The sequence below is a fragment of the Natator depressus genome, chromosome 5 (genome assembly GCF_965152275.1).
Source record: "Natator depressus isolate rNatDep1 chromosome 5, rNatDep2.hap1, whole genome shotgun sequence".
Classification (NCBI taxonomy): domain Eukaryota; kingdom Metazoa; phylum Chordata; order Testudines; family Cheloniidae; genus Natator; species Natator depressus.
This window is the reverse complement of record NC_134238.1, coordinates 21,161,259-21,173,265: the sequence shown is the minus strand read 5'-3', so window position 1 is coordinate 21,173,265 and position 12,007 is coordinate 21,161,259. Positions and strand designations below refer to the sequence as shown.

Sequence of the window (12,007 nt, the reverse complement as noted above, 5' to 3'; positions counted from 1 at the left end):
TGATGGATATTGCAACAAGGTGGTCTGCCTCATTAAGTGCCAGGGGCCTGGGGCCAGCAAGCCCTGTTCAGTGATCAGACCCAGCTGGGAAGGGAGCAAGTGATTGTGAAAGTCAGCAAGTGGTTCAGCGGAGAGGAGCTGCAGATGAGAGATGGGATCCTGCAGTAGACCTTGATGCAGCAGGAGTGAAGGAAAGGGCACGTTCTCCTTTCAGCACTCCTTTCAAAGGGGCCGGGGGAAGCCTCTGGGAGCTGTATCGTGTGGGGGACAGAAGAACTTCCTTCTGTTTTGACATTTTTCCTAAGTTTCATGTTGAAGAATAAAATGGTTTGCTGGAAGAGATTTGAGCATGGCAGAGAGTCCTGGGCTCGGCGGAAAGGTCAGGAGCCTACAGATACTGTCATTATTAGTTATGTGATACTAAAACTAAACATCCCTCCTACTTCTGGAAAACAGTGGCACCTTGTCTTTATATATAAATACCCCTCTTCTCACATTTCAGACTCGGTGTGTTAGTTACTCCTCCCACGACACACTCAGATGCCTCTTGTTTTCTCAGGCTTGACTGGGTGCTCTTGCGAGCCATGCAAGGCAGGTGAGGGAGGGATAATGTCCAATGCAACTATATCTAGTCTCATAACTTGATGCACAAAGGAAACTCATTTAACGATTTGCTGGCATTTATTTAATTGTAAATTGTAGCCCCCTGCTTCGCAAAAACAAAAACCTCTTGGAGCTGTCAAACACAGTACAAGGCATTTAAAAGCAACCTGTCTCTAAGTGGCTCTGCAATTATTTTAGATCTCCTTAAGAGACAAATATATAGAATTCCACATCAGAAATGAAAAGCTTAGCCCATTTATGTTATAATTCTTTTCCACTTCTCCCAAAGTACTACTAATCTTTAATCTGCTATAAGACAATAGCTAAAAGCACAGGCCCCTTTAATCCCTCTGTGAGGATAACCCATGTCAGGGAGTGGGAACTCTGGGTGAAATCTTGGCCCCATTGAATACAGTGGGAGTTTTGCCATTGATTTCAATAAGACCAGGATTTCACCCACTGAGTTTTTATGAAGTCTTCTAGAAGGCATGGAGCAGGTTTGCTCCCCTGGGACTGTAAGTGGTCACTCTTACCACCCTAGTACTCCTTGGTGCTAAGTCATGATGTTGCAGGGGACTTTGCCTCTAGCGCCCCCTACTGCCCACTTCCTTAGCCCCACAATGGCCTGTCTCTTTCAAAGACTTTTAAATTCAGTCCCTTTCCAGGGTAACAAAAGTTCCAACTGTCAATCTCAGTAAATCCAGATGAATAATTCTTCTGCCCCCTCAGGCTACACTGACATTCTTGGCTTCTTAACTCCTACCCCTGGGCCCTGCAGAGCCTCTCTGTCGCTGTTCCCTCCCAGCAGGTTTCCCCCCATTGTGGTCCCCTCCCCAGGAACTCTCACAACTTCCCTCAGAGATCTCTCTGGTCATTAGAGGCCCTACGTCAGGGCCCCTCCACAAGATCCTAACCTGCTGCCTGTGGGTCTCTTCCAGCCTCACTTTCTCAGGCCCTTCCCACCCTCCTGGGACTCCTCCCCAGACTGAGTTCACAGCTCTGTTTAAGTAGTCCTCTCTCTGCTCCCTGGCATCTGAGGTGAGTCATTATATAATTAAGTCTCCCTCAGCCTCAGCTGGGGAAAGCTGTCTGGTCACAGGCAAGGCTGAGCCTGGGTTGCCTTAAGGGGCCAGCCAGCCTGTGACAGTGGCTGAAGAGCATTCCAGAGGTGCAGGACCTTGCCTTCTGTCCTCGCTAGAGTATATCATGGAGCACAGAAGCAGTCGTACCAGGTCAGACCCCTGGTCCATCGAATCCGGTCTCCCGTTTCAGACATTGGCAGATACCAGATGCTTCACAGGAAAAAGTAAAAGCCACATAATGGAAAACATAGGCAACTATCCCAGACAGTTAGTTGCTGACTCCTCTCTGGAAGCTTGGGTGCCGTTATCCCTCATACACATTTACACTAGAAAATATGACTGAGTGATATTATTATTATTCACATAAATGTCTAACCTTTATTTAAAATCTGTTAAGCCCTTCACCACAATATCTTGCAGAAGTGAGATCCACAGATTAACCATACATGGGGAAATCACAAAATTCCTTTTATCAGTTTTTAAATGTCATTTATCTGCTGAGATGTTTAGCAATTCCAACCGTGCCAACAATAACTGCTGTGAAATTTTGCACGAGAGGGAGAGAGAGAGGAACACTCTTTCCAATATTATTTTAACAAGCCTGTTGTTTCCTCAACTAATGCATGCTATTCTTTTCTCTAACTTTGTTGTATGTAAAAAGAAAAAAGAAAAGGAGTACTTGTGGCACCTTAGAGACTAACCAGTTTATTTGAGCATGAGCTTTCGTGAGCTACAGCTCACTTCATCGGATGCATAGCATATCGTGGAAACTGCAGAAGACATTATATACACACAGAGACCATGAAACATAACTTCCTCCCACCCCACTGTCCTGCTGCTAACAGCTTATCTAAAGTGATCATCAAGTGATCATCAAGGAAGGCCATTTCCAGCACAAATCAAGGTTTTCTCACTCTTCCCCCCCCCCCCACACACACACATATGTGTGTGTGTGTGGGGGGGGAAGAGTGAGAAAACCTTGATTTGTGCTGGAAATGGCCTTCCTTGATGATCACTTGATGATCACTTTAGATAAGCTGTTAGCAGCAGGACAGTGGGGTGGGAGGAAGTTTTGTTTCATGGTCTCTGTGTGTATATAATGTCTTCTGCAGTTTCCACGATATGCTATGCATCCGATGAAGTGAGCTGTAGCTCACGAAAGCTCATGCTCAAATAAACTGGTTAGTCTCTAAGGTGCCACAAGTACTCCTTTTCTTTTTTCTTTTTACGAATACAGACTAACACGGCTGTTACTCTGAAATTTGTTGTATGTGTTGTCACAGTTCTGTTCCCTTGCATCTTTCTTGGGTAGATGCTTGTGACAACCACTTTACATTATATTCTTTCTCGAGAAATCTGTACAAAAAATAGAACTGATCACAGCAATATTTACAAAGAGAAATATCTTTATTGACTATGTGATTCTTTATATGCCAGAGTCACAGAAAAAAACAAAGCTTCCCCCTACTTCCCCCACCACCACCCTTTGTACTATCCTAGCATATTCTAGGAAACCCTTCACATTTCTAACCTGGCACTTTTTCAAAATTTAAATTGATTTTTTTTTTCATTGGCTCCGGAGTGAAATCATTTGAATTAGTCTCTCATCATCCAGCTAGAAAATAAAGAAATCATAAAAGTTTTAATTATGTTATGCTGTGCTCTGGAACTTGATGATTTGTAGGAAGGCTTTAATGAATGTTATTATACAACATACTATGGGAAATTATGCAGATGAAAACCCATCTGAGACAAAGAGACAGGAAGATGAGGTCAGACAAAGACTGTACAGTGAAATCTGAACTAAGGATTACCCCAAATAGACACTCTTTGTCTTAAGCAATTTAAATGTCTAGTTTCCTTTTGTTTGACTCATGTTATTTCTACAAGGCAACAGATTTTTTGCTGGTCCTGTATTTTCCCCACATTGTTCATCATTTACCCAGAAGGATGCCTTTGAGTTAATTTTTGCCAGACTGATTTTAAAACATGTTCGGATGGACAGGGGAAAACAAATAAATAGGTAGAATTCATCCACATCACAGCTTAGTATTGTAAACAAACAAATGAGATAGTAAATCTAGTATGTCTGTGAGCGCATACACAGTCATACTAGCTTATAATTCTGATAATGATTCTAATATTTTTGACTCTGTGAGACAGAGATGAAATGAAACTAATGTATCAGTTTTCAGAGTAGCAGCCATGTTAGTCTGTATTCGCAAAAAGAAAAGGAGTACGTGTGGCACCTTAGAGACTAACAAATTTATTTACTCCTTTTCTTTTAATGTATCAGTGTGATAGCCGACATAAATTCTGTTATCGGCTTAGCTGCCTTTGCAGAGGAGATGAACTCATTGATCGAATAGGTGTCATATCTAATTCCTTTGAGCCTATATTGAACTTGGGGAAATTTTACCAGAATCATGGCTGAATGGAGACTATTCATAGAGTTTCTCTTCAATTCAGCAAGTAAATAAAAAGCTAAATTCACTCTGACAACACTATGACAATGATTAGCAAAGAAATAAAACCTACACTATACTGCTTATATAATTAAGTTGAAAAATACTATAATGTCATCCTGTAAACTGTTATTGATTAATTTAGAAAAGCTGATATGGCAAACGTCAGGAATAATTTATGTTCATTTAATTTCCCCTAATATTACTTTTAAAACAAGCATATAATACACCTAGCAAGAGACAGACCTGATTAATATTCTGCATAACATTTCTAGCATTGCCCAGTGCCATTAATCTTTTTATAATCCAGAGATTCCAAGCTGTTAGAGTCTGAACCACAAGGAATTGCACTGTCCAGAATTTGTTTCTTTGTTTGCTCTCCAGGCTATCTCCCCCGCTTTGGTAGTGGTTATGAAGAGACTAGATGCTTACAACATTTAAACACATTTCTGATTGGTAATTGCTTTGCGTACCTTACCTGCCTGTTTTATCAGTAGAGTAAAAAGGCACAAAAGCACAAATTTATTAAATTGAAGTGTAATAGAAATGGCTGCAATAAATTGTCTACCACTAGAGGGCAAAGTTTTACTGGACATAAAAAAACCAAACCTTGAAAACATTTATCATTTAACTATTGGGGAGCACCGAAGTCAGCAACTTAACCCGTGTAAATATGATATTGGCTCAATTCTTTCTTAGATTTAAAACAAAAAAAAGTAAAATACAATGATCTGATTTCTAGCAGCTTGGTGACAACTATCAAAATTTTAAGATTAGATGTTAAGTACCAAGGAGTAGCCAGCGTTTGTAAAAAACACAAAGGAAATGAGATCACGATATGCTTTTGTACACCCATAGCCATTGGGATTAAAAAAGGCTCCGGCTGCCAAATGTGGAATCTAAAAATTCCTGCACGTTTTCAAGCATGGAGAGCTTTGGGGTAGCCTACTGTGGAGAGGGAAGGCACCGCAAAGTTTGAATCTGGATCCAAATCCCAACTCCTCTAGATTTCAGGAGTTTTGGTTTGGGCTTCTCCCTAAACATGAGGGGATTTTGTCATAAACTGCATTCATCAGTGATCCAACTAGTTAATTAATAACACATGGTATGTTAAATAACAGATTAAAAATTCTTTCAGGAGCTTGGAAAGGTCACTCAGTGCTCTTGAGCGCAATACATATGAAAGCAACATAAGGACATTTCCAATTTAGAAGCCATTCGCTGACACAAACCTCCTCCCCCATTACATGTACCCGCAAGCTATAATAGCAGCAGAATGTTTGAATTAACCTCACTAGTCCTTCCAAGCTGCAGCTAGACTATAGTCATTAAGACTTTGCAGAACAAATGATACATTCTAGATGTGGTAAGTGATGGAAGGCTCTATAGAAGCACTGAGTTACAAACTGCAAAAATTGGATCTGGATTTTTGAATACCCCAAAGGCTGGGGGTGCTCAGATGCAAGGATTTAATTCTCACATGCTGTGGTGTAAAGGGATAAATAGGTAGCTTTCGATGACCCATTGTAAAGATAGGGGCCATTCACAAAATTCAGATCCAGCCCAAGATTTTGAAGCCTCTCAACCTCCAAAATGTGGTGGTGTTTGGCTCAGAGGGGCAGGGTTGATTTTGTCCCATCTCTAGTGACAAGACCAAACAAAAGCCAATTATGACTGAAAAAGGGAAATGGGTGCAATCTGATTTGTGAATAAAGCTGGTGGAATAGTATTAATCACCTTTTTAATCTCTACAAAATGTTGGCCTTGTTTTTCATTCCTGAGCAACTGAAGGCCCAGTCCTGTTCGCTGAGAATGTATTCAGTATGTGCTGAATATTTCAGCTGAATAACTCTGAGACTATGACTTGTTTGGGAAGTTTTCACAAATTATTCACTTCAAACATCTGCTCTTTGTGGCATGTAATTGATGATATTCTATTTTTTTTGGTCCCTGATTGGATGATCAGCTCTTTAAAAGGAGCATAGTGAGTGACAGAAACAAAATATGAATAGGAAAATAGTCTGAATTCATTAATCTGGATTTTCTTTTGAACTCGTTCGCCCATTAGCCAGAGACTAATTAACTATAGCCAACAGTCACAGAACTGGACACTCATCTGCAGTCTCTGAGTTTCTGGGTGCTCAATTTGAGACACGTTGGGCCTAATTTTAATGAGTGCTGAGCATCCAGAACTCCAGTTGAACTCAGTGGAAGCTCTGAGAGCTCAGCACCTATGAAAATCAGGCCCAAAAGGTCTCAGGTTGGGCCCCTGAAGTTTGAATAACCCAGAATCAATCATCACTGATGAAAATTTGGGCCTAAATTAATGGACTAAAGAAACAAATAATTTCATGGCTGTTTCCTTCCAATATGTCCTCTGAGATCAATGGTGAATAGAAACGTGTACTGATCCTGCAGAGACATTACTGACATAAGAGTTAATAATTTATCCCTATAGACTGGATATTTTTTCTAGTTTCATGAGGAAAGAGGATAGGATTTTAAACTCTACCTTTTCATGACAAAATGATCTCAAACTGTTAAACTATTGGTCTCAGTACTATAGATCAGTGCATAAACTTCTTGCAGAGAGGAGGAAAGAGCATGTGAAAAATTTCCACCAGCACGAACACAATTTCCATTAATGTGGCTTCCTGGAAAAAGGAAATGGTTTCCCCTTCTCAATTTGAAAAATGGCCAGTGCCTGCCAGGAGGAAAACCCACCACATTCATGCCTCAGAAACTGGTCATTTTGCACACATCTACAAGAGCAATCACAAAGAAAAACAACTATCATTCATTGCAGTGAAAGCTGTCAGATCACTAATGGCCCTGGAGATTCCAAAGCATTTAGATTTCTTCCTGCTCAATAGAACAGCCCTCCTCAGAGTGGAAGAGAAATGTGGCCTCTCTTTCAGTCCTGCAGCGGAAACAAGATATTTTAAATATTAAAGCAAGCAGATGCCCTCCAAATGCTCTCTACATCACAGAGGCTCATTATCCACTCAGACACTGGCATCTGAATCTCTGACATGTACAGTGCTGCAGCATGCAGGAGAGTAATACAAAACCACTATAGAGTGAAGAGGTTTTAACTAGAACTCATTGCATTATTTGTTGTTGATTAATAGTCGCTGTGAATTTGGCCTTTATTTCCACAAATACCCAGTGCTTGGTTGAATATTCATGATTAAACCCCTTCAGACACAAACAAAACACAACAAAAGGAGAAACAAAGCACTGTCTCTGAGGCATGCCCTTTCTGATGAGCCGCTACTCTGCCCTGGCCAATTTCCACAGTCAAGCCCAAGGCTATCCTCAGCTTAATCCAAAGAGGAAGCTCTTGTCAATGTCAGGTAGGCTTGCCTGTGAGAAGAACCATCCTCTGATGTGATTGAAGCCAGGTCTTCATGCTTCTAGAGCGGGGCTTGGTCTGGGAGTCTCCTGGCTCTACTCCCTCCCCCTCATTCTCTCACAGAGCCCCAAGCTATTTTGCCTTTCTATTTATAATCTACCATAGGGCTAGATTGTAAGTGCAACCTGCAGAGCCAGGGAGTGTAAAGGAGCGGGTGCATCAGGTGCAAGCTACTGTAAACCTGAAGCAGAGTGTAGCGGGAGAGCACAGACTCTGTGCCTGATAATTACGCTGGGAGCCGGCAAAGGGACAAGGAGAGCCAGGGCTACACACACACACACACACACACACACACACACACACACACACACCAGCCAACAGGGCTGGCTGGCAGTGGTGAGGGCAGGATGAAGTACATGTGATGATGTCCACCACCTTGACCTGGATTGAACTAGAGGCCTCCAAGCCTCGAACCATGAGTCTCTACAGCATGAGCTGAAGAGCCAGCTGCAGCTAAGAACTGAAATAGACTCATGTCCTCTTTGGATTGGGTGCAGATACACACAGACCAGTGGATTATATATGCTGGATCAGTTCATGGGCAAATGCAATAGCTCCCTAGTATGCAAACAGGTGTTGTGGAGCAATTGTAACTCAGAGGGTGAGTCTGAGTTGCATTTCCCTTAGGGAGCTCCACGTGGAGCAGCACAGCTATATGCCACTGCCTATTCAGGGAAGGGAATAAACTCTTACTCTTGGCCCTAAACGAGTCAAGCAGGAGATTTCTCTACTTCCACCAGACAGGCTGAGTAGCGTGTCTAGAGCAGGGCAGGTCCACCACCTTATTCACTTGTCAGGCAGATAAATCCTCCCCTGCCTGGCTTGGCATGGGTATGTTCACACGACACATAATAGCAACCTCAGTGTAGTGCTTTTATTCACTAAAATTCCCACAAAGATTTTTATTTTTTTTAATATTCAACCAGCTCCAACTTTAAGGAAGGGGCTGAGATTGTAAGGTCACCACGAGGAGACAAAAATGGCCAAAAATATCAAAAATTAAAAGACTGAATTCAGAACTTCCCTCTCCTATTGAAGCTGATCTCCATAAAGGACACCAATAATTTCACTTACAAGATAATGAGGGTTTGTGATCTTCTTTCCACATACATTCAAGGCTGCAATGATTTGTTTAAAATCATTTAAGACAAGATTGTGTGTGTGCATGTGCGTTTAAACAAAGCAACAAAGTCTATAGATATATATATGTGTGTGTGTGTGTGTGTCAAGGTTCCTTCCCCACTCTGAACTCTAGGGTGCTGTTGTGAGGACCTGCATGAAAGACCCCCTAAGCTTATTCTTACCAGCTTAGGTTAAAAACTTCCTCAAGGTACAAACTTTGCCTTGTCCTTAAACCCTATGCTGCCACCACCAAGCATGTTAAACAAAGAACAGGGAAAGAGCCCACTTGGAGACGTCTTCCCCCAAAATATCTCCCCAAGCCCTACACCCCCTTTTCTGGGGAAGGCTTGATAAAAAGCCTCACCAATCTGTACGGGTGAACACAGACCCAAAACCTTGGATCTTAAGAACAATGAAAAAGCAATCAGGTTCTTAAGAGAAGAATTTTAATTAAAGACAAGGTAAAAGAATCACCTCTGTAAAATCAGGATGGTAAATACCTTACAGAGTAATCAGATTCAAAACATAGAGAATCCCTCTAGACAAAACCTTAAATTACAAAAAGACACAAAAACAGGAATATACATTCCATTCAGCACAGCATATTTTACCAGCCATTAAACAAAAGGAAATCTAATGCATTTATAGCTAGATTACTTACTAACTAACAATTGTAAGGCTGCATTCCTGATCTGTTCCCGGCAAAAGCATCACACAGACAGACAGACCCTTTGTTCCCCCCCCCCCTTCATATTTGAAAGTATCTTGTCTCCTCATTGGTCATTTTGGTCAGGTGCCAGCAAGGTTATCTTAGCTTCTTAACCCTTTACAGGTGAAAAGGTTTTGCCTCTGGCCAGGAGGGATTTTAATAGCACTGTATACAGAAAGGTGGTTACCCTTCCCTTTATTTTTATGACAGTGTGTCTGTAAGGAAGCAATGGAGTCTGCAATATGAATGTGTGGGTATGCGGAAAAGCATTACTTACTTTTTGGGTATGTTTGAGAAGCTGTAGGATTTGTAAAAAGAACAGGAGTACTTGTGGCACCATAGAGACTAACAAATTTATTTGAGCATAAGCTTTCGTCAAAGAGTTTTTTCCCACCCTACGGTGGAACTATGTGTTCCATCATGATCTGACACATGGAAGTTCCAGGGTGGCCTTTTCATCTCATGTGAGATTACTGATGCTAGGAAAGCAGATAGCCTGACATTTCAAACTCCCTATTCCGTCACCTTAAAGAAACAATAGAGATGCAGAATGAAGCTGTTAGAGGTAAACAGAGAAAGATACTGTCACGCTGCCTTAAAAGATAGCTTTTGGTTTCTGTGCCACCTGCTTATCTCCTTTGGTGAATTTTATTCTACAAATCATGCTAGTACCGAAAGGCCCATCCATCATATGGAGATTGGGCTTTTCTTCTTGGAGCAGGCAGCATCTTTATTGGCACTAGGCAGGCTGCCTGGGAGAGAAATGAATTGCCCAGGACATTTTAGGACTGTATAGTATATTGCAGCTCAGATATTTTCATTTTGATGCTACCAGATAAACTTGTTCACGCACAGCTCCCAACAGAACAAAGATCACTCTCCTGCTATGATAACAAACAAAACAAAAAGACAGTCCCTGCCCCCAGAGCTTACAATCTAAGCCAAGCAACAACAGATAGATACAGAGAGATGGAGAGGTTTCAGAGTAGCAGCCATGTTAGTCTGTATCCGCAAAAAGAACAGGAGTACTTGTGACACCTTAGAGACTAACAAATTTATTTGAGCATAAGCTTTCGTGGGCTACAGCCCACTTCATTGGATGCATAGAATGAAACATATAGTAAGAAGATAGCTCATCTTAATTAATTAGTCTCTTACTCCACCTTTTCAAGTTCTCTGTATGTATATATATCTTCTTACTATATGTTCCATTCTATGCATCCAATGAAGTGAGCTGTAGCTCACGAAAGCTTATGCTCAAATAAATTTGTTAGTCTCTAAGGTGCCACAAATACTCCTGTTCTTTTTAGAGAGATGGAGAGAGTACAAGGGAACAAGACAACATTGGTCAGCTTGACAGGCTGTGGCCCCCCACACACTAGCCCTGTGTGTGAGCAGCAAGGACACTCCTTCAGAGTAATAATGATCACACTTACCCACTTCTGTAGGCTTCTTCTATCTGAGGTGCCCCAAGCACTTTATAAAGATTATACTGTGGAATTTTCTTTGTTTATAAATTTATCTAACTAAGAAGTTTGTTAACTAACAATTGTATTCGCCACAAGTTGAAATTATAGATGGAAGAGGAATAGTTGGAACACAGGGCTGAGAGCCAGCCTCCTGAGCCCTGTTTTGTGCTCTGCAGCTGACTCACTGATTGGCCTTGGGTGAGTCATTTAGTCTCTCTGTTCCTCGTTTTACCATCTAGAAAATTGGGATAATACTTCTCTCCTTCAAAGAGGCGATGAGAGGCTTTTTAAATGTTGTAGTGTTACTTATGAATCCAAAGTCATACCGTAGACCTGGCTTGAAAAACAAATGTTGAAATTCCTTTTTTGTTCTTCTTCACTGCTGCAGATACAAAGGGTTTAAAGGCAACTGTGCCATTTCCTTCATTGATCAGTTTAAAGCCCTCCACCAGTGCAATAAGTACTGCGAGATGTTGGGGTTGAACTCTCTCCAAGGCAGACATCAAAAACAGAGGAAACCAACAGCCATGAAAAGCAAAGTCCCTCCAAACTCACCAAAAGTACAGAAAAGAGTGGCCAGCACACAGGCAGCCAAGACAAACATAGACCTCCTGTCTTCAAAGCATCCAGTAACACTGCACCACTTCGCACAAGCTCCTCTCTAGAAATGGACAGGTACCGAAGGACATGACTGTGGCGTTAGACTGAGCCTTCTGCATTATACCAACATTTGGAAGCTGTTCTTTGATAACAACAACCAGGAAACCAGCTGCATCTGTGGCCTAGCAGGCTACAATTCAAAAGGAAAGGAAACTTTTCAAAGCCAAACAAAGCTATCTGCCTCGATTAACTTTCAAGTATTTTTACATATGTCATATCTGTGTATGTTTGTGTATTTGCACACTCTGTGTCTTGGTCTTTGTGCAGGAGATGGGTCACTGGAGCATTTCTGTCCTCCATTCGCAACTCCTAGATCTCTACGCCAGCGATACTGTGGCATTCAGCAGCTATGTAAAAATAAAACTACTTAAGCCACCACTTAGTAAAGGTTTTGGACTAGAGCTCGATACTGGCACTGGGGTCAAGGATGTGCGAGAATAATTGCTTTATTTCCTAACTCTTTGCACAGTTTTAATCCTTAC

General features: G+C 41.5%; 1 protein-coding gene across 1 annotated transcript in view; it reads left to right on the top strand.

Annotated features, from left to right (window-relative positions):
- ALPK2 (alpha kinase 2) overlaps positions 1–11,789 on the top strand; it is a 68,876-nt gene extending 57,087 nt beyond the window's left edge. The window contains 1 exon segment of the mRNA XM_074953904.1: positions 11,254–11,789. Within this exon segment, the coding sequence (XP_074810005.1) occupies positions 11,254–11,530 (277 nt within the window). The 3' untranslated portion in view covers positions 11,531–11,789.
- Positions 11,790–12,007: the final 218 nt, after the last annotated feature.